The sequence below is a fragment of the Schistocerca piceifrons genome, chromosome 2 (assembly GCF_021461385.2).
Source record: "Schistocerca piceifrons isolate TAMUIC-IGC-003096 chromosome 2, iqSchPice1.1, whole genome shotgun sequence".
NCBI classification, from domain to species: Eukaryota; Metazoa; Arthropoda; class Insecta; order Orthoptera; family Acrididae; genus Schistocerca; species Schistocerca piceifrons.
This window is the reverse complement of record NC_060139.1, coordinates 165,642,952-165,667,936: the sequence shown is the minus strand read 5'-3', so window position 1 is coordinate 165,667,936 and position 24,985 is coordinate 165,642,952. Positions and strand designations below refer to the sequence as shown.

The window sequence follows — 24,985 nt, the reverse complement described above, 5'->3', positions numbered from 1 at the left end:
CAGTTATATTGCATTTTCCCAGAATCCATCCAACAAATCTAAGCCTTGCATTTGACTTCCCTTGTTGTTGTGGCCTTCAGTACTGAAACTAGTTTGATGCAGCTCTCCATGCTACTCTATCCTGTGCAAGCTTCTTCATCTCCCAGTACCTACTGCAACCTACATCCTTCTGAGTCGGCTTAGTGTATTCATCTCTTGGTCTCCCTCTAAGATTTTTACCCTCCACGCTGCCCTTCAAAACTGAATTGGTGATCCCTTGTTGCCTCAGAATATGTCCTACCAGAATATGTCCCTTCTTCTTGTCAAATAGTGCCACAAAGTCCTCCCCAATTCTATTCAATACCTCCTCATTAGTTATGTGATCTACCCATCTTATCTTCAGCATTTTTCTGTAGCACCACATTTCGAAAGCTTCTATACTCTTCTTGTCCAAACAATTTATCGTCCATGTTTCTATTCCATACATGGCTACACTCCATACAAATACTTTCAGAAAGGACTTCCTGACATTTAAATCTATACTCGATGTTAACAAATTTTTCTTCCTCATAAACGCTTTCCTTGCCATTGCCAGTCTACATTTTATATTTTCTCTACTTCGACCATCATCAGTTATTTTGCTCCGCAAATAGCAAAACTCATTTACTACTTTATGTGTCTCATTTTCTAATCTAATTCCCTCAGCATCACACGATTTAATTCGACTACATTCGACTTCCCTAGCACTGGTATTACGTGATCATACCTTCTCATATAACTTCTTAGTATTCCTCTAAAATATTTATGCATTTTTATACTGTAAATCCGGAGTTCTTAACCTTTTTAGGCTTCAGATCTATTGAGCAGGTCTTCCATTTAGAGGTGTATCGACTTAAAAATTCATAAAGAGTTTAAGCACAAAAACTATAGCCAAAATTAACCATTTTAATTACACAAAATACATAAATGTTATTTTCTTCCGACCAGCAACTGCAGTCCTACAGCTCAATTTTTAAGATATTACAGATGTGAAAAAATGAAAATATATCTCTTAATAAATGTTGAGAAAGGTTTAGTGAGTTACTTGACTTTGCATATATGGGTCAAATGGCTCTGAGCACTATGGGACTTCACATCTGAGGTCATCAGTCCCCTAGAACTTAGAACTACTTAAACCTAACCAACCTAAGGACATCACACACATCCATGCCCGAGGCAGGATTCGAACCTGCGACCGTAGCGGTCACGCGGTTCGAGACTGCAGCGCCTAGAACTGCTCGGCCACTCCGGCCGGCCTTTGCATATAATTGGCAAGTTTATTATTATGTGGTGAATAATTTGCCAGATTCAGTCTTAAATTGAGTGAAAGATGAGTATCAGTCAATTTATTTCTACACTTTGATTTTACTGTGTGCGTCGTTGATGACGCTGCCCACATAGTTAAGTTGATCCTAAAAATGATACAACATACGATGCTAGTTTTAGAATGTTAGGTATTAAATTTACAGTAACTGATTACTAAACGTTACCTTCACTGTATTCTAATTTTAAGGAAATGTCAATTTGAACTCGAATTATTTGAAGTTTTGTCTCACCACAAGATTACAGTTCACTTTACTTGAAATATCTTCCTCATTCACTTTTTGGAAATGTTGAGCTATAACAGGTTCCATTGCCTTGAAATCTTAGAATCAAGTTTTCAAACTCTGTTTCAATGTTGCCTCGTTCGCTGTATATTTATTTTCAGCTTCTTGATCCTATGATCTTTGTTGAATCCCCAGTTCTGACTGTACTTGAGGAAAATGTTTCACATTTAATTACAGTTCGTGAGTAGTAATCTCAATATGCAGGAGGACAGACTGTTGCTTGGCGCGAGCGGTAAAGGTGGTGTAAAGTCGCTGGAGACCAATGAGGCGGAGACAGTATTGTCAGATTTAGCGCCTCATTTAAACAGGTTTCGGACAAAGATTTTGAAAGATTATAGAGCCATTGCGATCGACCGGTCCATCTCAATCAATGGGTTCAGCTCCCTGCTCTAGATGGTTCAAATGCCTCTGAGCACTATGGGACTTAAATCTATGGTCATCAGTCCCCTAGACTTAGAGCTACTTAAACCTAACTAACGTAAAGATATCACACACATCCATACCATAGGCAGGATTCGAACCTGCGACCATAGCAGTCGCGCGGTTCCGGACTGAGCGCCTAGAACCGCTCGGCCACCACGGCTGCTCTAGATGTTTACCACGAATCATGTAACGATATGCTATCGTGTTCCTTCTGTTTATTACAGGTATTGACTTAAATTTATCTACATTCAGAAAGAGCTGCTCTCCATTAAAACGAGTAAAAATGTTGACATACAATTCTGCAAATTCTTTATATAGTGCGATAACTATGCTTTGTAGTAGACAAGTGTCGGTAACGAACAATGGGAAAATTCTGTTGATTCTATTCTCCCATTTCGAAGTAAATACGTAAATAAACATAATAAAATTAAAATAATGAAATATGTGAAAAACGAATGGTGTTATTGCCTGTTTTTTACCCTCCTTGGATGGAGAATTTGGAATATGAGAACAATGATTTTTTGCTTCCTTTGGTACGAAGCAGATTAATGTGGCAGTATGAAACAAGAATTTCATGTACGCTGTCTTTAATTTTGAGCGCGTAAATTAATTAGCAGAGTCCCAGACATGCATTCATACACGGTCCTAAATACGTTTGACTTTGGAATCTTTTTCCGCAGTATTGTTCAGAAAATTATGCCGCATGTAGTGGCAGCTAATTACGTGTGACGGAACTCGACAGAAAAGGTCGTAATTCAGTGTACTGATTAACGCAAACTGATCTCTCTGGCATTGTATTATATTCGTCTGCCTAGAGAGGAAGACAGCTGAAAATAGAATGGGTAAAAAATTACATCGTAGACTTGCTAAAGTTGTCAGAGACTAACAGCTTTAAATTACATCATAATAAAATAAACTTCCTACGCCTGAGGCGTAAAAATGAAACTGATCTACCACATTATCAGATAAATCATGTATTTCTAGCGAAAAAATTTAAAGTTCTATTTCGCTTCCCCAGGGCACACCCATTGTTCCTTCGTTTTTGTGCAACATTCGCCATACAGTGCAATGTAATGTATTATGTCACTCCACTATTCCTCGACAATCCCATAATTGTGAATAAACTCCGTATGGTGATATAGACATTGGTCCGGCACATATAACAGTGCTGCAGTATCATTGCTTCGAAAAGATTTATATTTTACGTTTTCTGTCAAATAATAAACCTAGCTGTTAGATTCTGCTTGTCTTAGCTTATTCTTCTAGATAGACTTACTTGGACGTTTTTTTTTTATTTCTTCATTCCTGCAAACATCCAATTCCCATTAAACACCGTTCAGTTGTAGGTTGCGGACTTCTACGAAAAGACTGAATGACTTTCCTGGCGGTGTACACTGAGGTGACAAAAGCATGCGATGCCTCCTAATCTCGTACCGGATCTCGTTTTCCCGGCGTAGTGCAGCAACTCGACTTCACCTGGACTCAACAGCTCGTTGGAAGTACCATGCAGAAATATTGAGCCATGCTGCCACTATAGCCGTCCACAACTGCGAAAGTGTTGCTGGTGCAGGATTTTGTGCACAAACTGACCTTTCGATTTTGTCCCATAAATGGTCGAGGGGCGGCCAAATCATTCGCACGACCTGTCCAAAATGTTCTTCAAGCCAATCGCGAACAATTGTGCCCCGGTAACATGCCGCACCGCTATCGATATAAATCCCATCGTTGTTTAGGAAGTTTGGTCCACGAATGGCTGCAAATGATATTCAAATTGCAGAACATAACCATTTCCAGTCAGTGATCGGTTCAGTTGAACCAGAGGACCCAGTCCACTCCATGTAAACGCAGCCACACATTAGGAGCCACCATCTGAGTGCAAAGTGCCTTGTTGACAACTTGGGTCCACGGGTTCGTTGGGTCTGCATCAGACTCGAACTTTACCATTACCTCTTACCAACTGAAATCGTGGCTTACCTGACCAGACCACGGTTATCCAGTCTTCTATGGTCCAACCGATATTCTCACGAGCCCAGGAGAGGCGCTGGAGGCGATGTCGAGCTGTTAGCAAAGGCACTCTTGCCATATTCCAGTAACGCCAAATTTCACCGCAGTGTCCTAACTTGATACGTTTGTTGTGCGTCCCACGTTGATTTATGCGGTTATTTCATGCAGTATTGCTTTTCTGTTAGCACTGATAGCCCCAAGCAAACGGTGCTGCTCTCGGTCGTTAAGTGACGGCCGTCGGCCACTGCGTTGTCCGTGGTGTGAGTTAATGCCTGAATTTAGTATACTGGACACAGTATAGAATATGAAATTACCTAAGTATTTCTCAAATAGAATGTTCTCTGCGTCTCTCTCCAACTATTTTACCGCGTTCAAAGTCTGTTAATTCTAGTCTTGCGACCATAATAACATCAGAAACGTACATAGTCCACTGAAATTTTGTGTCGAGGTGCCAGGCTAAAGGAAAAAAAAAATCATAACTCTTCTTACATGTTTGATGCGGTCCGACATTCGGAATTATTTATTGGATATGTTCTAATCTCCGCCATCGCGTAAAGTTTTTGCCCATTAAGCTACCATTTAGTAGCATGAAAATTATTTCCTGATGTCTTAACACATGTCTCATAATCCTGTCCCTTCTTCTGGATAATGATTACCACACTTCTTATCAGCCAACATAACTTTTAGCTTGGTACTTTAACACAACACCTTCGGCTTTCTTCTTTTCCGATTTTCGCGCAATGCATGATTCAGTTCAGTACAATACAATGCTGTGCAGTAGACATACTTGCACTCAAATTTCTTCCTCTAATTTAGCCTGCATTCGAAATAAATGAATTGCTTTAAACTAAACGCTCACTTCTCGTGTGCTAGTTTGGTTCTTGCACGTATATATACTTTGATTCGTATGTTACACGCATTAGTTTACTTCCCTGTGGCTTGTACATATTTTATGAGAAATTCTTTTGCACCATGTTCCGTTGTAGGACGCTTTGTCTAGTCATAGCAATTCAGTGAATACGTCGTGATTTTTCTAAAATTATGACATGGAAGAATGACAATATGTGATCAAAAGTATCCGGACACCCCCAAAAACATACGTTTTTCATATTAGGTGGAATGTGCTGGCACCCACGGCCAGCGACCTCAGTATTCATTCCACATCGTGAGAGAGCAGAATGGGGCGCTCAGCGGAACTCACGGACTTCGAACGTGGTCAGGTGATTGGGTGTCACCTGTGTCATACGTCTGTACGCGACATTTCCACACTCCTAAACATCCCTAGATCCACCGTTTCCGATGCGATAGTGAAGTGGAAACGTGAAGGGACGCGTACAGCACAAAAGCGTACAGGCCGACGTCATCCATTGGCTGACAGTTGAAGAGGGTCGTAATGTGTAATACGCAGACATCTATCCAGACCATCACACAGGAAATCCAAACTGCATCCGGATCCACTGCTATTACTATGACAGTTAGGCTCATACAGGAACTTCAAACTGCATCAGGATCCACTGCAAGTACTGTGACATTGAGGTGGGAGTTGAGAAAACTTGGATTTTATTGTCGAGCGGCTGCTCATAAGCCACACATCACGCCGGTAAATTCCAAACGACGCCTCGCTTGGTGTAAAGACAGTAAACATTGGACGATTGAACAGTGGGAAAACGTTATGTGGAGAGACGAATCACGGCACACAATGTGGCGATCCGATGGCAGGGTGTGGGCATGGCGAATGCCCGGTGAACGTCATCTGCCAGTGTGTGTAGTGCCAACGGTAAAATACGGAGGCGGTAGTGTTATGGTGTGTCGCATTTTTCAGGGAGCTGGCTTGCACCGCTTGTTGTTTTGCGTGGCACTATCACAGCATTGGCGTACATTGATGTTTTGAGCACCTTCTTCCTTCCCACTGTTGAAGAGCACTTCGGGGATACCGATTGCATCTTTCAACACGATCAAGCAACTGTTAATAATGCACAGCCTGTGGCGGAGTCGTTACGCGACAATAATATCTCTGTAATGCCTGCACAGAGTCCTGACCTGAATCGTATATAGAACACCTTTGGGATGTTTTGGAATGCAGACTTCGATCCAGGCCTCACTGACCGACATCGACACCTCCCCTCAGTGCAGACTCCGTGACGAATAGGCTGCCATTCCCCAACAAACCTTCCAGCATCTGATTGAACGTATGCCTGCAAAAGTGGAAGCTGTCATCAAAGCTAAGAGTGGGCCAACACCATATCAGGGGGCTGTGCTCAATACTACAAGCCAGGCCTAGTGAAGGGTAGTAGTACTACCCTTTATTTAAATAAATAAGGAATAGTGGGACGTTAAGGGTTTATTTCGCCAAGGGAGCGATATCAGAGAAGAGCCCCGCTTGACTGCTACCAAGGGGGGTCGAATTTCTTTCGTTACATAGCTGCAGCATGAATTGATAACAGCCAACACACTCGGCAACCTTGTAAACAGTGCACGAGTTTCGATTAAAGTGCAGTACCACAGGGCAAAAATTGGAGAGTAAATTTTTAATTAATTAATTGCAAGGCTGTTCATACACCGATAATGGAATCGAAAACAGAATGACATACACGGTGACTTAGCTGTCGCCACCTATGTCGCTATATGCAACCCGCAATGTTATAACAGCCCTTCAAGAACCGCTTGTGGGCCTTCTATATTCTCTCGCTTGCTACGCGCAACATATTAACCCTAGAGAAATAATGAGTAGGATTTTTTTGTAGGAAATGTAATTAAATTTCGTACTGGGATACGTTTTCACTAGAGGCCGTAGTTTGAGTTCTTCATGACAAATGTACAAATGTGAGCTTCAAACATGTCCCCACTCCCGCACTCATTCCCTATCAGTCAGGATTTCTAGTGTGTTGTTCATGGTGTACCCTTCTAAATGTGTTCAAAATTTGCAACTGCATGGGTTAATTCCCACATTCTACCTTCTTTTGGACTTCATCGACTAGCTTTATTACACCACATGCTTAATAGAGCACTTAACAAATTGCAAAATTCACATTTGTGTAAATTTCACCTAATAATTTTGTAAGTATTGCAGCATAAAATAAACAGTTATGTCGTTGTATTCGTTAGGCCTTTTGACTAAGAAGCTACTGTGCTTGTAATGGTTAAGTTTTCATCGAATTGTCAACGTAATTAGCATATCGTTTTCAAAAGTTGTTTCAGTTTCATTTGCCTCGCACATTTCGATTAATAGTGTTAACGAAACAGCCGACTAGTGCTGGTGGCGTATTACTACAATCGGTAGAGACCAAAAAAGGTCAAATATCTTGGGATAGTTCGTGTGGTCGGCAATTTTTGTACAGTGGTAGGAGGGGGTGCTACGAACAACATGCTAGAAATCCTGACTGACAAGGGATGAGTGTGGGGGTTGAGCTACGTTTGCAGGTGACTTTTTTATGTTTTTCTTGAATAACTCGAAAACCGTAGCCTTTAGCGAAAACGTATCTCAGTACAAAATTTAGCTACATTACATTTCCTACGATATGGTCCTGTTCGTATTTCCTTTAGGATTAATAGTTTGCACATAGCGAGCAAAAGAATATGAAAATCTCGGGCGTGGTTTCTGAAGGTCAGATATAACATTGCAGGTTGCATACAACTTCAGTGGGGGCAGGGGAAAAAAGGCAGAACATTTTTGTTAAAGTCGGTGACTTTAATATTGAAGATCTAGAAGGCCTCCAGTATGGAAACCCAGCGACAGAGTTCCGTGATGAAAAGCCAGTAAAGAGGTATGTGAGCCGCATTGACTGCATAATAAGCGCGCAGTTAGCAGCAGGGTCACGTGGAGGTGTTAGCAGCCGGCTAACATTTAATGCGACCCGCAGGGCTGGATGCACTTGCCGGCCCGGACGGTCGGTTATTGCCGTAGCCGTGCTAACAAGGCAGCTACGGGAAGGACGTGCGCCGTGTGCTTAGCAGGGGACGTCGGGTCAGCGGGGCACCCGGGGGCGCGCCCCGCGGTGACGGCATTAAAGCAGTACAGCCGTTCACTCCGAATATACGCTGTCCTCCAAGTTAACTGCACTGTCCTGGAGTCGAGTAATTGTTCATTACGGCGTGCCATAAAATTACCGCTGAGGTAGTAGCAGATTCCTTACCCACATGTGCGACACGTGAATTGGAAGGCGCCTTCAGCGGAACGTTTTATTACTTACGGTATGAGTTCAAGAAAAATTCTCTCTTACGCCACATGTACTACAGGGATAATTTTTAGTAGCTTGGTGGAATCACCTGGCACTTTCGTCAAAGAAGTTTCGAGATATTGCTAATTATTCTCAGTTAGCCTTAAAAAATTAAAAGAACTTCTTTAGCAACTTGTGTTTGTATTAATCTTGTGAAGTGGCTGTGATAAAATATTTAAACTGAAACACTACACAAACACTAAATTTCTCGGTCTTTCTCTCTAATAGTCCACCTCCAATTTTGCATTATATGGCAAAAAAGCACCTTATTTGACATTTGAACAACAGTTAAATAAATCCCTGGATACGGGGAAGGATTTTCTGACCCACAAGACATCATTTACACTTATTTTAATTCCTTTCAACTGTGTTCTAGCGTGCCTCTCTAAATCATTCTCTTTCCTCTTGAGATTACTCTTCCTCTCATTGTTCAGAAATGATATAGCACTGATCAAGTATTTGTAACAGCACATTACAATAATAATTCCTTTGTCGTATGTGGCAGTAGCATCACATGGTTTGGCTACCGATATTGAATGTTTCCATGGGTTGCATTGAAAGGGATCAAATGCATCAGATACTAAGGATTACAGCGTGTTTGTGCAAAGAATCACAGTCAACCAAAAGCACTCGTGGATACTATAAATTCAGAGTTCATAGATTTGTCCGGTACTGAGTTATTGAAGAAATCTCATAAAGCAGGAAGACATTCAGCTATTCTTGGGACTTGCCATTTAAACGGGAACGGTTGCCTGTATTACCATCGAATGAAGAAGGGGAATTTTTTTTACTATACCGAATGTAGATGATTAACTGTTCTTTATTTTAAAATAAGCAATTGCGATTTTATAAAGTTGAAAGAAAAACACCTTCGTTCTGACGACATACGGGCCAGATTGGTCGTAACCAACAACGTCATCTAGTTGCGATGTGGATGGGCATAGTGGTCACCACACCGCTAACACTGCGGTTGTCGTGTTAGACCAGGAGCCGCTACTGCTCGGTCACGTGTGCATCACGAGGTTGTCTGAACCACTTTGCAGTCCTGTCACCAAGGGAAAATCCTGCCATTGCCGGAAATCGAAGCCGAGACCCCGAAAGTTAGTGAGACATTGTAACCACTTAGCTGGGGGCAGCCATATAATTGAAACTTCTGTGTAAAATCTTGTCACTTTAAATGATTTCACTCGCATATTAACGATAATAATGCTAAAACGGCTTTAAATAACCGGAGGGATGGAGAGGCTTTCCTGGGTTTACAGCCACGTAAGTAGCTTAATTCCTTCTACAGAACAAATGGCATTTCCTTGCTGTGTACGATTTTTGGTAGCGGCCGAGGCCTGCGTTCTACGAGAAGAGAACTTCGTAATGGATGACTAATCTATAAAGTTCTCAGTCGTTATGTAGACGGCTACGCGATACAAAATGCCGGGAGCATGATGTAAGAAAGCAATGCCGAAATGACACTTGACAATATTTAACGAGACTGTAAGAACTGATTCGCTCCCTTTCATTTCCACACCCGTTTTGGTGACTTTAGTGTTGTCTTCCTGCCATCATTAACCTTCGCTTTGCCAACAAAACAGCTTGCCTACAGCTCTTGAAAGTGGTTCTTCTTGGAAGATACAGCAGTGAACATATAACGTGTCAAATATACAGTTTCCAGAATGAATACTATAGCAAGTCATAAACAATGATTTATTCTTTTATTTTGTCGCTGGTTCAAATGGTTCCAGCACTGTGGAACTTAACATCTGAGGTCATCAGTCCCCTTTAAACCTAACTAACCTAAGGACATCACACACATCCATGCCCGAGACAGGATTCGAACCTGTGACCGTAGCAGCAGCGCGGTTCGAACTGAAGCGCCTAGAACCGCTCGGTCACAGCGGCTGGCTCTGTCGCGGGCAATGCCGTGCTGGTTTTTACTAGTTAATCCCTGTTATTATACACTCCTGATGTTCGCTCTTCGGACAACGGCTAATATTCATACGAGAGATTACACACGAAATTATGTTAAGACTACTAATCCACATTTTAAACTGTCGTTAACATTTACTCATCCTCACGTACTTACCAATTAGTTGCTATTATAAAATTGCGCCTCGGATAGCCTCAGTCAAATTCCAGGACGTGTCCATGCTTTAAAGACCCTTGTTCGAGACCAATGACTAGGAGTATGAGAAGTTGAAATTCTAAGATACCTCTTCCTTCGGCTACTGGTTATCATCGCTTCATAATGACGCTTGTTGTTCCGATGTCTCGTGCCTGCAAAGCACCTCGGATTTCTGTGCGTTATGAAAGTCTCGAACGAACTTCACTTAGCTATAAGTGAACCTGTTACGTAGATTAGATAACCAAAAGAGTTTGATACGCAAGCAAACGAAGTAAAGTCTGAATCCCTTGACGAGACTGGAATTCACATGCATAAGTATCTTGCCCGAATGAACACAATATATGGGTTAAATGAACATGATGTTGCGAACGTAATAGCATGAGCATGATAACTGTGCAATGGAGAGTGGATCTGGAAAACCAATATTCACAGAGAATAGTAGCAGAAGTGTTACTAGGTAATAGGAAAAGCAGTAGCAGCTATTTTCCTCATATGTTATTCCTATCTGGAGCTCATTCTCGAAGACAGTTTTGCCATTAGCAGGTATGATGATCAGTGACTGAAATTCAAATGGCAGAAATAGTAAATTGTGTTTCACTACATACCCGTTGGTGACTGATAAAGAAACTAGCAGTAAAACTTCGTACCTGTGGGAATATTAAATGTCGCAAAATATTAATGAAGAAATTACGAATCATTCGAGGAAACTCTAACGATGGACTGAAACCATTTGACGGGAATGGAAGATATTAACTTCGACACATCGGCATTGATAACTCGTTGAACAAAAATAGACTTAGAAAATTACGGTACATAAATTATCGAGAATATCTCCAGGATCACAACGTGCTATCTTCAGTTTTTCAGTTTGTGAATAAATAATATGTACAACCGCGCACTTGACCAAGATTATTAAGCACAGTGCCGAAATACAGGGTAGCTATGATTAAACTTACGAAATGGCTTGGTTCAAATGGCACTGAGCAATATGGGACTCAACTGCTGTGGTCATCAGTCCTCTAGAACTTAGAACTACTTAAACCTAACTAACCTAAGGACATCACACACAGCTATGCCCGAGGCAGGATTCGAAACTGGGACCTTAGCGGTCGCGCGGTTCCAGACTGTAGCGCCTAGAACCGCTCGGTCACTTCTGCCGGCGATTAAACTTACGCTACTTCAGCCAGTGTAGTCGGAGAACTTTATAGAAATAATGTTCATACTACCCGATGCAGGAGATGTCCTCTTTCCGTACCAGTGCTGAAGAAAATGATTCGGAAGTGCGAATTAACTGATCAGTTGGCAACTGATGCTGGGAGAGGCCGACGGCTGATTGCGTCACAAATAGTTGAAGCAGTTACTGTAGCCGTGGCCGAGAGTGCTAGACGTCTTGTGCTATCTTCAAACTGTGTCACGACAGCTGAATATTCTAGTCCACCGTTGTTTCGGGCAGCAGCAGAGCAATCTCTAGTGCGGTTACAGGGTGTCGTGGATGCAGAGGGTCGTCATATTGAACAATGCTTGTAACCTGGAACGTAAACATGGTACGCAGTTAACAGATGTTACTATTTCATGTGGAAATTAAAATGTGTTTTTTTATTGTTTATTAGTTATTTCTCTTCCACATGTCCTTACAAATGTTCCCACATTTTACTGCGATCAGTCGTTTGTCACGGGTTCTCTCGTAAATAGCGGAAGTTTAATTGTAGCTTCCCTGCTTATGTACGCATTTTGTGTAGGAAATTAAAGGCGTTGTGGCTTGTTCAAGTGATTCCGGCAGAAATGACTGACGTTACGTGTTGACAGGAGACAAGTTTTTTTAATCACAGATGTCACCTGCTACTGTCCTGTTTTTTGTTTCCCTTGTATCCATAGAGCACTAGTTACTAGCGTCCTTTGCACTAGGTCTCTATATTGGGGTACCATGGGACAAAATAAATGCTAAGGTCCCACCGATGTCGACACAGTTATAGATGGAGCTCCAAATCACGGGAGCAAAGATAGCCGATATTGCTGTGCTCAAGTTGAAAGACCAGTCGTTGTTTACCGAAAAGGATTTAGAAAAGCCGTGTCACCATATTAGTTTCTGAATGCCACGCAAACTGAAAGGACAACTTTTATTCCTTCCCCTGTAGAGTCTGATTTCAAACGGCAGCAACATAAACAACACTCTGCGCAGTTTTTGAACATCCGTTTTATTGATATAAATTACTCATTCATTTATGTTCTTTTTTCCGATGTTTAATGCTACAAACAGTTACTTAAAATTTACGCTCTGAATTGCGTTGTAAAACTTTAAGAAAAGACCTACTTCGTCTATTGTTCTACACTGCTACAGGTGGCTTGCATTCCCTTCTTCAACGTGGGAGATGTTCCAGCTTCTTACAGCTGCTTCGAGAAGACAGATGCTGGTCATATTGCCGGCGTTGTTGTGTTTTGTTGGCCCATTTCTCTGCACAGCGACAGGTTTTCAGTAGATTGTAAATTTAAAATATGTGGTGTTCTGTGTCTGCAGAGGATGGGCACGGTACACGGGGAGGAGCTGCCGTACATTTTTGGGGCGCCGCTCGTCGACGGCTTCAACCACTTCCCGCGCAACTACACCAAGTCTGAGGTGGGCCTGTCGGAGGCCGTCATCGTCTACCTCAGCAATTTCGCCAGGACCGGGTGAGTATCCTAGCCTTCCTCACACTCTGTGTTATGACGGATTACTTACGTCCGCAACATGTGGAACGTGCCGGCGAAGCAGTCGTAGCTGAGGATGCCCTCTACCAAAACTGCGGTTCTGTAGTTCTGGTACAATACATAAATTACTATGTGTCTGTAAGGTTTATCAGTATTAGGTGGTAGCACTGGAAGAGAAAGAAACATAAATGCATATACGAGACAGATACTGGGAACCGATAACTTCTATTTGTTCTTACTTTGTTTGTTTTGCACATAGAACCGCACTTAGTTTTGTGTTAGTCTACAGTGTATTTTATATCCTTAGAAATTATAAACTCTATTTCATAAGTAAGAAAAACTAGCTAATCGCGTAACTTCTGTGCTTCTGCGCAACCAAAGCAATTACTTTTTTGATGCGATTGCAGTTTGCATGCACAGACAAAATAGTCTATATAACTATAGTTGCTATTTTGTACTTCATGGAACGTTCTTTATAAAGATCAAAGGCAAGAGTTTACCATGATTGATAAGCACAAATTTGCTTATGAATAACAGAAAAATGTTTCGTATAAGCTGAACGACGTATTGAAACTATGTTCCATATATATTTGTTTTGCGTTCCTTTAAAATTTATCCCCTTTTTTTTAGGACAATTGCGTTTTCTAGAATTACATGATAAATCTGGATTGCTTTTTTATTTCTACTGCAACATTCCTCTGTTCCACGTTACAGATTAACAGTTTTCGACTAAAATCTGAATCCAACATTGACCCTCTCAGTTTCTAGACGGTTGACTGCTTTCGGTCTCTGGGGAAATCTACTAAGACACTGATCGCATATGCAAACAAAGCAATCGAAATGAGGTAACGCCCGATAGGGATGCAAGACACCTAACGTACAGGTAGCACTGTTAAGATTTTAACTGACTAAGACTGTTAGGAAAATTGCTGTAGCCCACGCTTACTTATGATAGTCTATACTAGCCTACGGTGATTTTACAAGTATTGTCTTAACATATGCCACAAAAACAATGTGATAAAAATAATTTCTTATTAAGTCAAAAGTATAAATCAGCATTGTAGAATGCAAGCACTAACGGAGAGGTAGAGACTTACATCTTTACGTATACCACTAAACTGTTGCTCCAATATTTCCATTCTTTGGGTATTTTAATTAAAATGTCATCCTTTCGCAAGCTTATTTACAATATTATCCGTGCAGGAAAAGAGAGTTCTACAGAAGCAGCTTGGTGTTAAGTACATGTTGGTTACTGAATGTCTCTAATATTCCGAGAACTATTGCTAAAATTTTTCGTGTGGAGAGTGAAAAGGAGCACGCCAAGAAAAGGTGCACGTGCGAGTACGCCATTTTTCGGTGTTTGAGACTGAATAATTGATTCTCTTGAGGGAGATGAGAGCATCATACGGAATGAATTGGCTGTAGTGTACTGGCGGCGGAACATTGCTGACGAGGTGGAATAAGGACAGCATTGTGGCAAAAAGAGCAGTCACTGATCCTTCCAAATGGACAAAAAAATTACCCCAATATCTGAAATCCGTCTCAAACCTTTGGCAACAGGTTTCTGGACTTTGGGTTAAGATCTCGGCTTGCAGTATTTCGTTCTCGGCTGATAGAACAGATAACAAAGGCTTTGCATGGTGTAGATCGAGTTAACTGCAATAGGGAGTGTCATTCTGTGGTATTCAGCGAAGATTCTCACTCCTGTTTCTGGCGGTCAGCTCGAGGCCAACGTTTCCGTACACAATATGGTAACGTTTCACATAAAAGCAGCGATTCTCGATTCCCATACAGCTACAACACCTGGGATTACGGAGTGGGAAATTAACTGCTCACAACATCGGCACTGATTTGGTAATTCTTTAAGGGAAAGTAAATACTCGCCATTATGTGACAAGAACGGTAACTCTGTTGTCATATTATTCATGACCATGGTACCAAATAGCATGTTAAAGTATGATAATGTAAGCCCCAACACTGCAGCTAACACCGTGAACACCTTGAAGGATGTATTGAGCCTTGATTGGCTTGCCTGGTCTCCTGGTTTATCAACCATACAACACGTCTGGAATGTTGTAATGTGTATACTTTCACACAGGCCTCCAGCAATCAACGGTCTTCATTAACTAAAACTGAATATCTTTTGCGTGTGGGAAGATACTCCTCATTTTGTCATTTGGACACCGTTAACATCCATGCCAGAGACCGTTAACATCCATGCCACAACTAATACACTGAAACGTCCCCTTAGAACAATTATACACGCCTGTCCTTAAACTGACACACAATATTTTTAGCGCAACGGAATCTGACTTTCAATAATCCCTACAAAAGAATGGCCCTGACTAACATCAACGAATACCTTTCACAAATCACTTACCTCACAAAAATCTTGGTTACTCGAACTACTGCAATACAGCGAGCGCCATTACTGCCAGCTAAATAAAAGATTCAAACTACGGAAGGCACTAACTACTGATGGGCATAGCTAGCAAATGAAAGATTTTTATAGAGAACAAACAATGTATGTACCTTAATGGTCATCAAAAGTCATAATATATATAGCAGTTCATGACATCCAGTCTTCCAAATTTCAAAATTCCGCCATTTCTCTCCCCACATCCACCACTGCTGGTGGCTCACCTCCAACTGTGCAACGCTATGCGCTGTTAACATCCAGCTGCCCAACACTACAATGGCGAGTATTACAACAATGCCAACCAGCCACTGACTGCACAAAGCACAGCCAGTGATTTTCATGAGAGCGCTACGTGGCGTTACCAATATAAAAAACCTAAACAGCCACAAAAAATTTCACAAATTGTTTTGGGCAGTGGCCAATACAAATTTGAAAAAAATTTTCATAATTACAATAACAGAGAAATGAAATGCACACACTTATCGAGACAATGTTGGTCAAAAGCTAAAATTCTCACAGTCCATAAAGACAGTCCTGATCGTTCATCAGAGTAAAATTGCAGTATTTTACTCGAAGTCTGAGCAGTAAAAGAAAATGCACACGGAAGTAGTGGATTTCCATGCAGTCTTGAAGAAGTAGTGTTGTCCTTCCAACGGAAAGACAGTGCTGACTCTTGACATGCAGACAGGTAATGGTCCACCACAGAGCAAACCCACAGCAGAATCATTCGAAGTTTTGAAGAATATTGGTAGGTAGGTCATCACAGAACAGACCACTGTAGTCTTGTTAGAGATTACGGTATTGGTGGGCCACCAGAGGTGCAGACCCACTGCAGTCCTTGTAGAAATAATGGTATTGGTGGGCCATCAAAGATGCAGACCCACTTTAGTCCTTGTAGAGACGGCCAGCAGCCATCTGTTGCGACTGTGCAGGTGCACAATCACCATCGAAGAGTCTTGCGGAGAATATAGCAAGTCCATGAACCACCACTTGAGCACTCACAAAATTTTTTTTGAAATGTCCTTAGAACCAGCAATGCTTTTATCCAGTCCCTTGCAGAATTATTAACACGTGCAAACACTAACAGTCCCAACTTCTCACATATTGTGCATTACTATGACCAACAGAAACATGTGCAGTGAAATGTAACTTAATTTGAAGAACTGGTGTCTATATTATTATAAATTTACAACATAAGAACACAATTACAAAGGTACAAAAAACATCATTAAAGAACATAATAGTACAGATAACGTTTGTAGTAATACAGGCTTTACAAAAGAATAGAAATAGACATATACATCAGTGTTACAGGAATTATGACATAAGTAAATAAATAAAATAATGAGAATAGTTCTTGAAACATTAATTTCACACATGATCATTAAAACAAAACAGAATAAATAATGTCTAAACATCTTTACGAAGAAAATAACATAGTATTTGAAAAATTCTACAACATTAATCTTATTAGCTAAACACATAAACACAGGAAAAACACAAATATACAAGAGTACACAAACACATAGCAGAATAACACAGGGGGAAAGGACAGGGTTTGTTTTCAGTGTAACATTTGGTACTGCAGTATTTTGCAACAAAACCTTCTTTTTTCATGGAGATCTCCATTCGTTCATCATTATTCCCAAAAAGTCCCATCTACACTCCTGGAAATTGAAATAAGAACACCGTGAATTCATTGTCCCAGGAAGGGGAAACTTTATTGACACATTCCTGGGGTCAGATACATCACATGATCACACTGACAGAACCACAGGCACATAGACACAGGCAACAGAGCATGCACAATGTCGGCACTAGTACAGTGTATATCCACGTTTCGCAGCAATGCAGGCTGCTATTCTCCCATGGAGACGATCGTAGGGACGCTGGATGTAGTCCTGTGGAACGGCTTGCCATGCCATTTCCACCTGGCGCCTCAGTTGGACCAGCGTTCGTGCTGGACGTGCAGACCGCGTGAGACGACGCTTCATCCAGTCCCAAACATGCTCAATGGGGGACAGATCCGGAGATCTTTCTGGCCAGGGTAGTTGACTTACACCTTCTAGAGCACGTTGGGTGGCACGGGATACATGCGGACTTGCATTGTCCTGTTGGAACAGCAAGTTCCCTTGCCGGTCTAGGAATGGTAGAACGATGGGTTCGATGACGGTTTGGATGTACCGTGCACTATTCAGTGCCCCTCGACGATCACCAGTGGTGTACGGCCAGTGTAGGAGATCGCTCCCCACACCATGATGCCGGGTGTTGGCCCTGTGTGCCTCGGTCGTATGCAGTCCTGATTGTGGCGCTCACCTGCACGGAGCCAAACACGCATACGACCATCATTGACACCAAGGCACAAGCGACTCTCATTGCTGAAGACGACACGTCTCCATTCGTCCCTCCATTCACGCCTGTCGCGACACCACTGGAGGCGGGCTGCACGATGTTGGGGCGTGAGTGGAAGACGGCCTAACGGTGTGCGGGACCGTAGCCCAGCTTCATGGAGACGGTTGCGAATGGTCCTCGCCGATACCCCAGGAGCAACAGTGTCCCTAATTTGCTGGGAAGTGGCAGTGCGGTCCCCTACGGCACTGCGTAGGATCCTACGGTCTTGGCGTGCATCCGTGCGTCGCTGCGGTCCGGTCCCAGGTCGACGGGCACGTGCACCTTCCGCCGACCACTGGCGACAACATCGATGTACTGTGGAGACCTCACGCCCCACGTGTTGAGCAATTCGGCAGTACGTCCACCCGGCCTCCCGCATGCCCACTATACGCCCTCGCTCAAAGTCCGTCAACTGCACATACGGTTCACGTCCACGCTGTCGCGGCATGCTACCAGTGTTAAAGACTGCGATGGAGCTCCGTATGCCACGGCAAACTGGCTGACACTGACGGCGGCGGTGCACAAATGCTGCGTAGCTAGCGCCATTCGACGGCCAACACCGCGGTTCCTGGTGTGTCCGCTGTGCCGTGCGTGTGATCATTGCTTGTACAGCCCTCTCGCAGTGTCCGGAGCAAGTATGGTGGGTCTGACACACCGGTGTCAATGTGTTCTTTTTTCCATTTCCAGGAGTGTATACCTACTTTTTGTACTTTTTTCGTATAACTTCTCAATGCATTCCTTCCAATTCATCGCAGTTCATTCTCTTATATAGTCTACCCCCTCTTAAGCTAACTTAAATCTACTGAGCTGAGATGCTAAACTAAGGGACGAGCCAATGCAGCAGCATAAAACAATTAATACAAACAGCAATGAAAAAAATGGAAATTGTCAAAGCAAGCTGCAGTAAATCTAAATTACCAAGCAATGATACATTAAAACTAATAAGAGCCAATGTGCAGCAACAAGAAAACTAAATCAGTAGTGAAACTAGCTTAACAGAGTAATACAAAGTGAAATGTAGTAGCACTATGCCTGGCAAACAGCAGCAGCAAATGCAATAACTTATATCTGAACATGACATAGCTCAAGCAGAAAAAATATTACACTAAAGACAACAATTGAGACAAGGGAAATGTATATTCACATCTTAATGTCTATGTAATTAAGGTGGTGCACCACAAGAAGTTATCCTGTGAAGGGTAATGTCTTTTCATGCTCCTTCGTTATTTTGAATAGATCATAAAATTATTTACTAGATTTGTAGGCACAAAATATTTATATTAGTACATCTATTAAATTTTATTTTAACCAATGCTGCAATGCTGCTAGAAACTAGCAAAATGACTAAATAAATACATAAAGCAAGCGATATGGCATTTCTCTCAACTAGCGAGACAATAGCCGTGAAATGTTTCTCATCGTTTCATTAGGCATTTTAGTAAATATCATAAATTAAGAGCTCCACAGTATAATCATATGTTTTCAAGTTTGAGCGTGTCGTATTTGTGATGCTTTCTAAAAAGGAATGGCAATAGTGAGGATAATGGCCCCTTCTTTTTTTCCACCTGTGCCTCTGAAACGCATACACTAATGGCTTTTTTCCAGGCGACTGTCACGCAGCTGCCCACGACGCATTAAGTGGAGGTGGTCACTTAACTTTCTTACGGAAATACACTCCTGGAAATGGAAAAAAGAACACATTGACACCGGTGTGTCAGACCCACCATACTTGCTCCAGACACTGCGAGAGGGCTGTACAAGCAATGATCACACGCACGGCACAGCGGACACACCAGGAACCGCAGTGTTGGCCGTCGAATGGCGCTAGCTGCGCAGCATTTGTGCACCGCCGCCGTCAGTGTCAGCCAGTTTGCCGTGGCATATGGAGCTCCATCGCAGTCTTTTAACACTGGTAGCATGCCGCGACAGCGTGGACGTGAACCGTATGTGGAGTTGACAGACTTTGAGCGAGGGCGTATAGTGGGCATGCGGGAGGCCCGGTGGACGTACCACCGAATTGCTCAACACGTGGGGTGTGAGGTCTCCACAGTACATCGATGTTGTCGCCAGTGGTCGGCGGAAGGTGCGACCTGGGACCGGACCGCAGCGAAGCACGGATGCACGCCAAGACCGTAGGATCCTACGCAGTGCTGTAGGGGACCGCACCGCCACTTCCCAGCAAATTAGGGACACTGTTGCTCCTGGGGTATCGGCGAGGACCATTCGCAACCGTCTCTATGAAGCTGGGCTACGGTCCCGCACACCGTTAGGCCGTCTTCCGCTCATGCCCCAACATCGTGCAGCCCGCCTCCAGTGGTGTCGCGACAGGCGTGAATGGAGGGACGAATGGAGACGTGTCGTCTTCAGCGATGAGAGTCGCTTCTGCCTTGGTGCCAATGATGGTCGTATGCGTGTTTGGCGCCGTGCAGGTGAGCGCCACAATCAGGACTGCATACGACCGAGGCACACAGGGCCAACACCCGGCGTCATGGTGTGGAGAGCGATCTCCTACACTGGCAGTACACCACTGGTGATCGTCGAGGGGACACTGAATAGTGCACGGTACATCCAAACCGTCATCGAACCCATCGTTCTACCATTCCTAGACCGGCAAGGGAACTTGCTGTTCCAACAGGACAATGCAAGTCCGCATGTATCCCGTGCCACCCAACGTGCTCTAGAAGGTGTAAGTCAACTACCCTGGCCAGCAAGATCTCCGGATCTGTCCCCCATTGAGCATGTTTGGGACTGGATGAAGCGTCGTCTCACGCGGTCTGCACGTCCAGCACGAACGCTGGTCCAACTGAGGCGCCAGGTGGAAATGGCATGGCAAGCCGTTCCACAGGACTACATCCAGCATCTCTACGATCGTCTCCATGGGAGAATAGCAGCCTGCATTGCTGCAAAAGGTGGATATACACTGTACTAGTGCCGACATTGTGCATGCTCTGTTGCCTGTGTCTATGTGCCTGTGGTTCTGTCAGTGTGATCATGTGATGTATCTGACCCCAGGAATGTGTCAATAAAGTTTCCCCTTCCTGGGACAATGAATTCACGGTGTTCTTATTTCAATTTCCAGGAGTGTATTTAAGACACCAATTTGCACTACAGGGACAGTCTCATATAAAAATTTCACAGGTCGAGAATTTGCGTTTCAAATCTGTTGAAACAAAATCCTGTAAATATAACAGTGTCCAAAAAATTTTCGCCAGCATAGTGATACATTCTCGCATATACACACATTTCATAACTCTTAGAGTACGATTCTCGGTTTCCAACATCTTTTTCCACAAACCAGAGTCCCTAACCACGACTCATTATTCCTTACCTTATTACACATATACATATTTGTCGACACTTCTTCAATGTTTCACCATAATAAATACATAGCATAATCAAATTCCTCATACAGCATCAGCTTATTGATCATAAACATACCTCAACAGCATTTAGTTAGTTTATGTGACAGCTACACGATTTTATCACGACGCTACTAATGAGTGACAATTTGTTGCTTTTGCAATGTTTCTGTTTTATATCTGCACAGTTTTTCTGTATTATTCTGGAAAGTAAAACATGTTTTAGTAGTAATTTTTGTGGTATAGCTACAATGAGACTGCCTATTTCGTAGCACAACAATACGTTACAGCACAGCACTTTCTTCATCACGGCAATAAGCATAATAACTATGATATCTATACGAAAAGCATTTCACTTTTGTTTATCATGAGGTAAGTACATTGGCTTCTGCAGAACTTAGCTTTCGGAGGACAATAACTACGACATTTCCACAGAGATTATCTTACAGCAAGACGCACATTTAGCGCTACAGGAACCTGCGACCGTAGCGGTCTTGCGGTTCCAGACTGCAGCGCCTTTAACCGCACGGCCACTTCGGCCGGCAATACACATTGTCATCATAATAACAACATCATCATAAAAACTCAGCCAAATCTCAAAAACGTCATAGCTTTCTGCAAGAATTTCAAAACCTAAAGAAAATTCTCTGCTCATTTCAGTAGTGTGATCTACCTCAAACGTGGTTTAAAAATCATGATCTCATACCAAGTACATCATTCAAAGCTCTCATAGTATCGCAATGGTTCTGAAAAAATATAAACAGTTCACAAAGTACAGACAAAATACAATTTCATAAGTGTGAAGTTACCCAACTGTGTAATTGCGTAAACATGTGTCACTGATGTAGTAAAAAAAGTTTATCTCTCAGTTAAATGATCAGATAGCTGTGTAATTTGTGTGTTAGAGAAATATGGTACCGATGTGTAAAGTTGTATAAGCAAATACCATATTAGCTAAGGCTCCTTGTCCTTGCCAAACACATGGTACACAAAGTAAGCGTGTACCCCCCTGAGGATAAATGTAATACAGGTGTTACAGGTTACAGCAATGGAATGAAATGTATCACGGAAAACCTTTGTATCATTGTACTTCAAATATCTTTAAAAATAAATGATTTAAGTACAAAATTAATCACTCAAATACGTGTCCTGTAGCGCTAAATGTGCGTCTTGCTGTAAGATAATCTCTGTGGAAGTGTCGTAGTTATTGTCCTCCGAAAGCTAAGTTCTGCAGAAGCCAATGTACTTACCTCATGATAAACAAAAGTGAAATGCTTTTCGTATAGATATCTTAGTTATTACGCTTATTGCCGTGATGAAGAAAGTACTGTGCTGTAACGTATTGTTGTGCTACGGAAAAGGCAGTCTCATTGTAGCTATACCACAAAAGTTACTACTAAAACATGTTTTACTTTCCAGAATAATACAGAAAAACTGTGCAGATATAAAACAGAAACATTGCAAAAGCAACACTGTAAATTGTCACTCATTAGTAGCGTCGTGATAAAATCGTGTAGCTGTCACATAAACTAACCACTGTGTCATCTGGTATCTCACTGAAAGTACTTTAAATCCAGAATGTATTTTCAAGTAAACCAAAATGTTGCATTAAAATCTCATTAGCAGTACTGGTATATGTTCTAAGTATGTAAGCCTTATAGTCGTTACGTAATCGTGCAACTAACAAGCAAGAATGTACACACACAATAACACTGTGACGTCTGTTCACTATAACAACGCATTCGTAATATCTGTTTAAATAAGTTCTCTTGGTTCTTGATTGGATATTTAACTTCAAACATTGTTGCATGGTAACAGTTTCTAAGTCTGACACTGCATACTAGAAATGTGAAGTGAAAAGTTTTATGGCAAAGACAAAGTTAAAAAGCAGATTATCTTTCAATAAACGGTTTTACATGTGAAATGTGGTGCAATCCTTTACTCTTCCTAGTGGACAGAGTTTAAACTTCAAAGCAATTATCATGTTGTATACGTCGGTAAGGAATGCTAAAATTTTTCTCAAGGTTAGCGTCTATGTTATTTTTCGCTGAGCCAGCCGGCGCACGTGCCTGCCTGCAGTGCGAGTCATTGTCTGTCTCTTTGTTGGCGCGCGTCGTTATTGGGATTAGGAGACCTAACTTCTACAAATTCACCTTGACGAGAAGGCCCCGCCCTGTTTGAGGCTCGCCAGTTCTGATGGAATTCAGGTCTGTCGTTTTGTCGGTAGTGTACATAGTTTCTTTCTTGCCGGTCACGTGGTGGGGAATTTATTCCTGAATCGTAACTGCGCGCTGGACCGTTGTCATATCATTCATGACCATGGTTCCAAATAGCATGTTAAAGTATGATAATGTAAGCCCCAACACTGCAGCTAACACCGTGAACACCTTGAAGGAAGGATGTATTGAGCCTTGACTGGCTTGCCTGGTCTCCTGGTTTATCAACCATACAACACGTCTGGAATGTAATAATGTGTATACTTTCACACAGGCCTCCAGCAATCAACGGTCTTCATTAACTAAAACTGAATATCTTTTGCGTGTGGGAAGATACTCCTCATTTTGTCATTTGGAGACCGTTAACATCCATGCCAGAGACCGTTAACATCCATGCCACAACTAATACACTGAAACGTCCCCTTAGAACAATTATACACGCCTGTCCTTAAACTGACACACAATATTTTTAGCGCAACGGAATCTGACTTTCAGTAATCCCTACAAAAGAATGGCCCTGACTAACATCAACGAATACCTTTCACAAATCACTTACCTCACAAAAATCTTGGTTACTCGAACTACTGCAATACAGCGAGCGCCATTACTGCCAGCTAAATAAAAGATTCAAACTACGGAAGGCACTAACTACTGATGGGCATAGCTAGCAAATGAAAGATTTTTATAGAGAACAAACAATGTATGTACCTTAATGGTCATCAAAAGTCATAATATATATAGCAGTTCATGACATCCAGTCTTCCAAATTTCAAAATTCCGCCATTTCTCTCCCCACATCCACCACTGCTGGTGGCTCACCTCCAACTGTGCAACGCTATGCGCTGTTAACATCCAGCTGCCCAACACTACAATGGCGAGTATTACAACAATGCCAACCAGCCACTGACTGCACAAAGCACAGCCAGTGATTTTCATGAGAGCGCTACGTGGCGTTACCAATATAAAAAACCTAAACAGCCACAAAAAATTTCACAAATTGTTTTGGGCAGTGGCCAATACAAATTTGAAAAAAATTTTCATAATTACAATAACAGAGAAATGAAATGCACACACTTATCGAGACAATGTTGGTCAAAAGCTAAAATTCTCACAGTCCATAAAGACAGTCCTGATCATTCATCAGAGTAAAATTGCAGTATTTTACTAATACACTGAAACGTCCCCCTAGAACAATTATACATGACTGTCCTTAAACCGACACACAATATTTTTAGCGCAACGGAATCTGACTTTCAATAATCCCTACAAAAGAATGGCCCTGACTAACATCAACGAATACCTTTCACAAATCACTTACCTCACAAAAATCTTGGTTACTCGAACTACTGCAATACAGCGAGCGCCATTACTGCCAGCTAAATAAAAGATTCAAACTACGGAAGGCACTAACTACTGATGGGCATAGCTAGCAAATGAAAGATTTTTATAGAGAACAAACAATGTATGTACCTTAATGGTCATCAAAAGTCATAATATATATAGCAGTTCATGACATCCAGTCTTCCAAAT

At 42.1% G+C, this 24,985-nt stretch overlaps 1 protein-coding gene across 1 annotated transcript in view; it reads left to right on the top strand.

The window, feature by feature from the left end:
- Window positions 1–24,985, top strand: part of LOC124775219 (neuroligin-2-like) — a gene marked incomplete at both ends in the record, with an annotated part of 253,190 nt that overhangs the window by 136,162 nt on the left and 92,043 nt on the right. Inside the window, one exon of the mRNA XM_047250057.1 lies at window positions 12,901–13,052. Coding sequence (XP_047106013.1) covers window positions 12,901–13,052 — 152 coding nt within the window. The remainder of the gene's footprint in view (window positions 1–12,900; window positions 13,053–24,985) is intronic.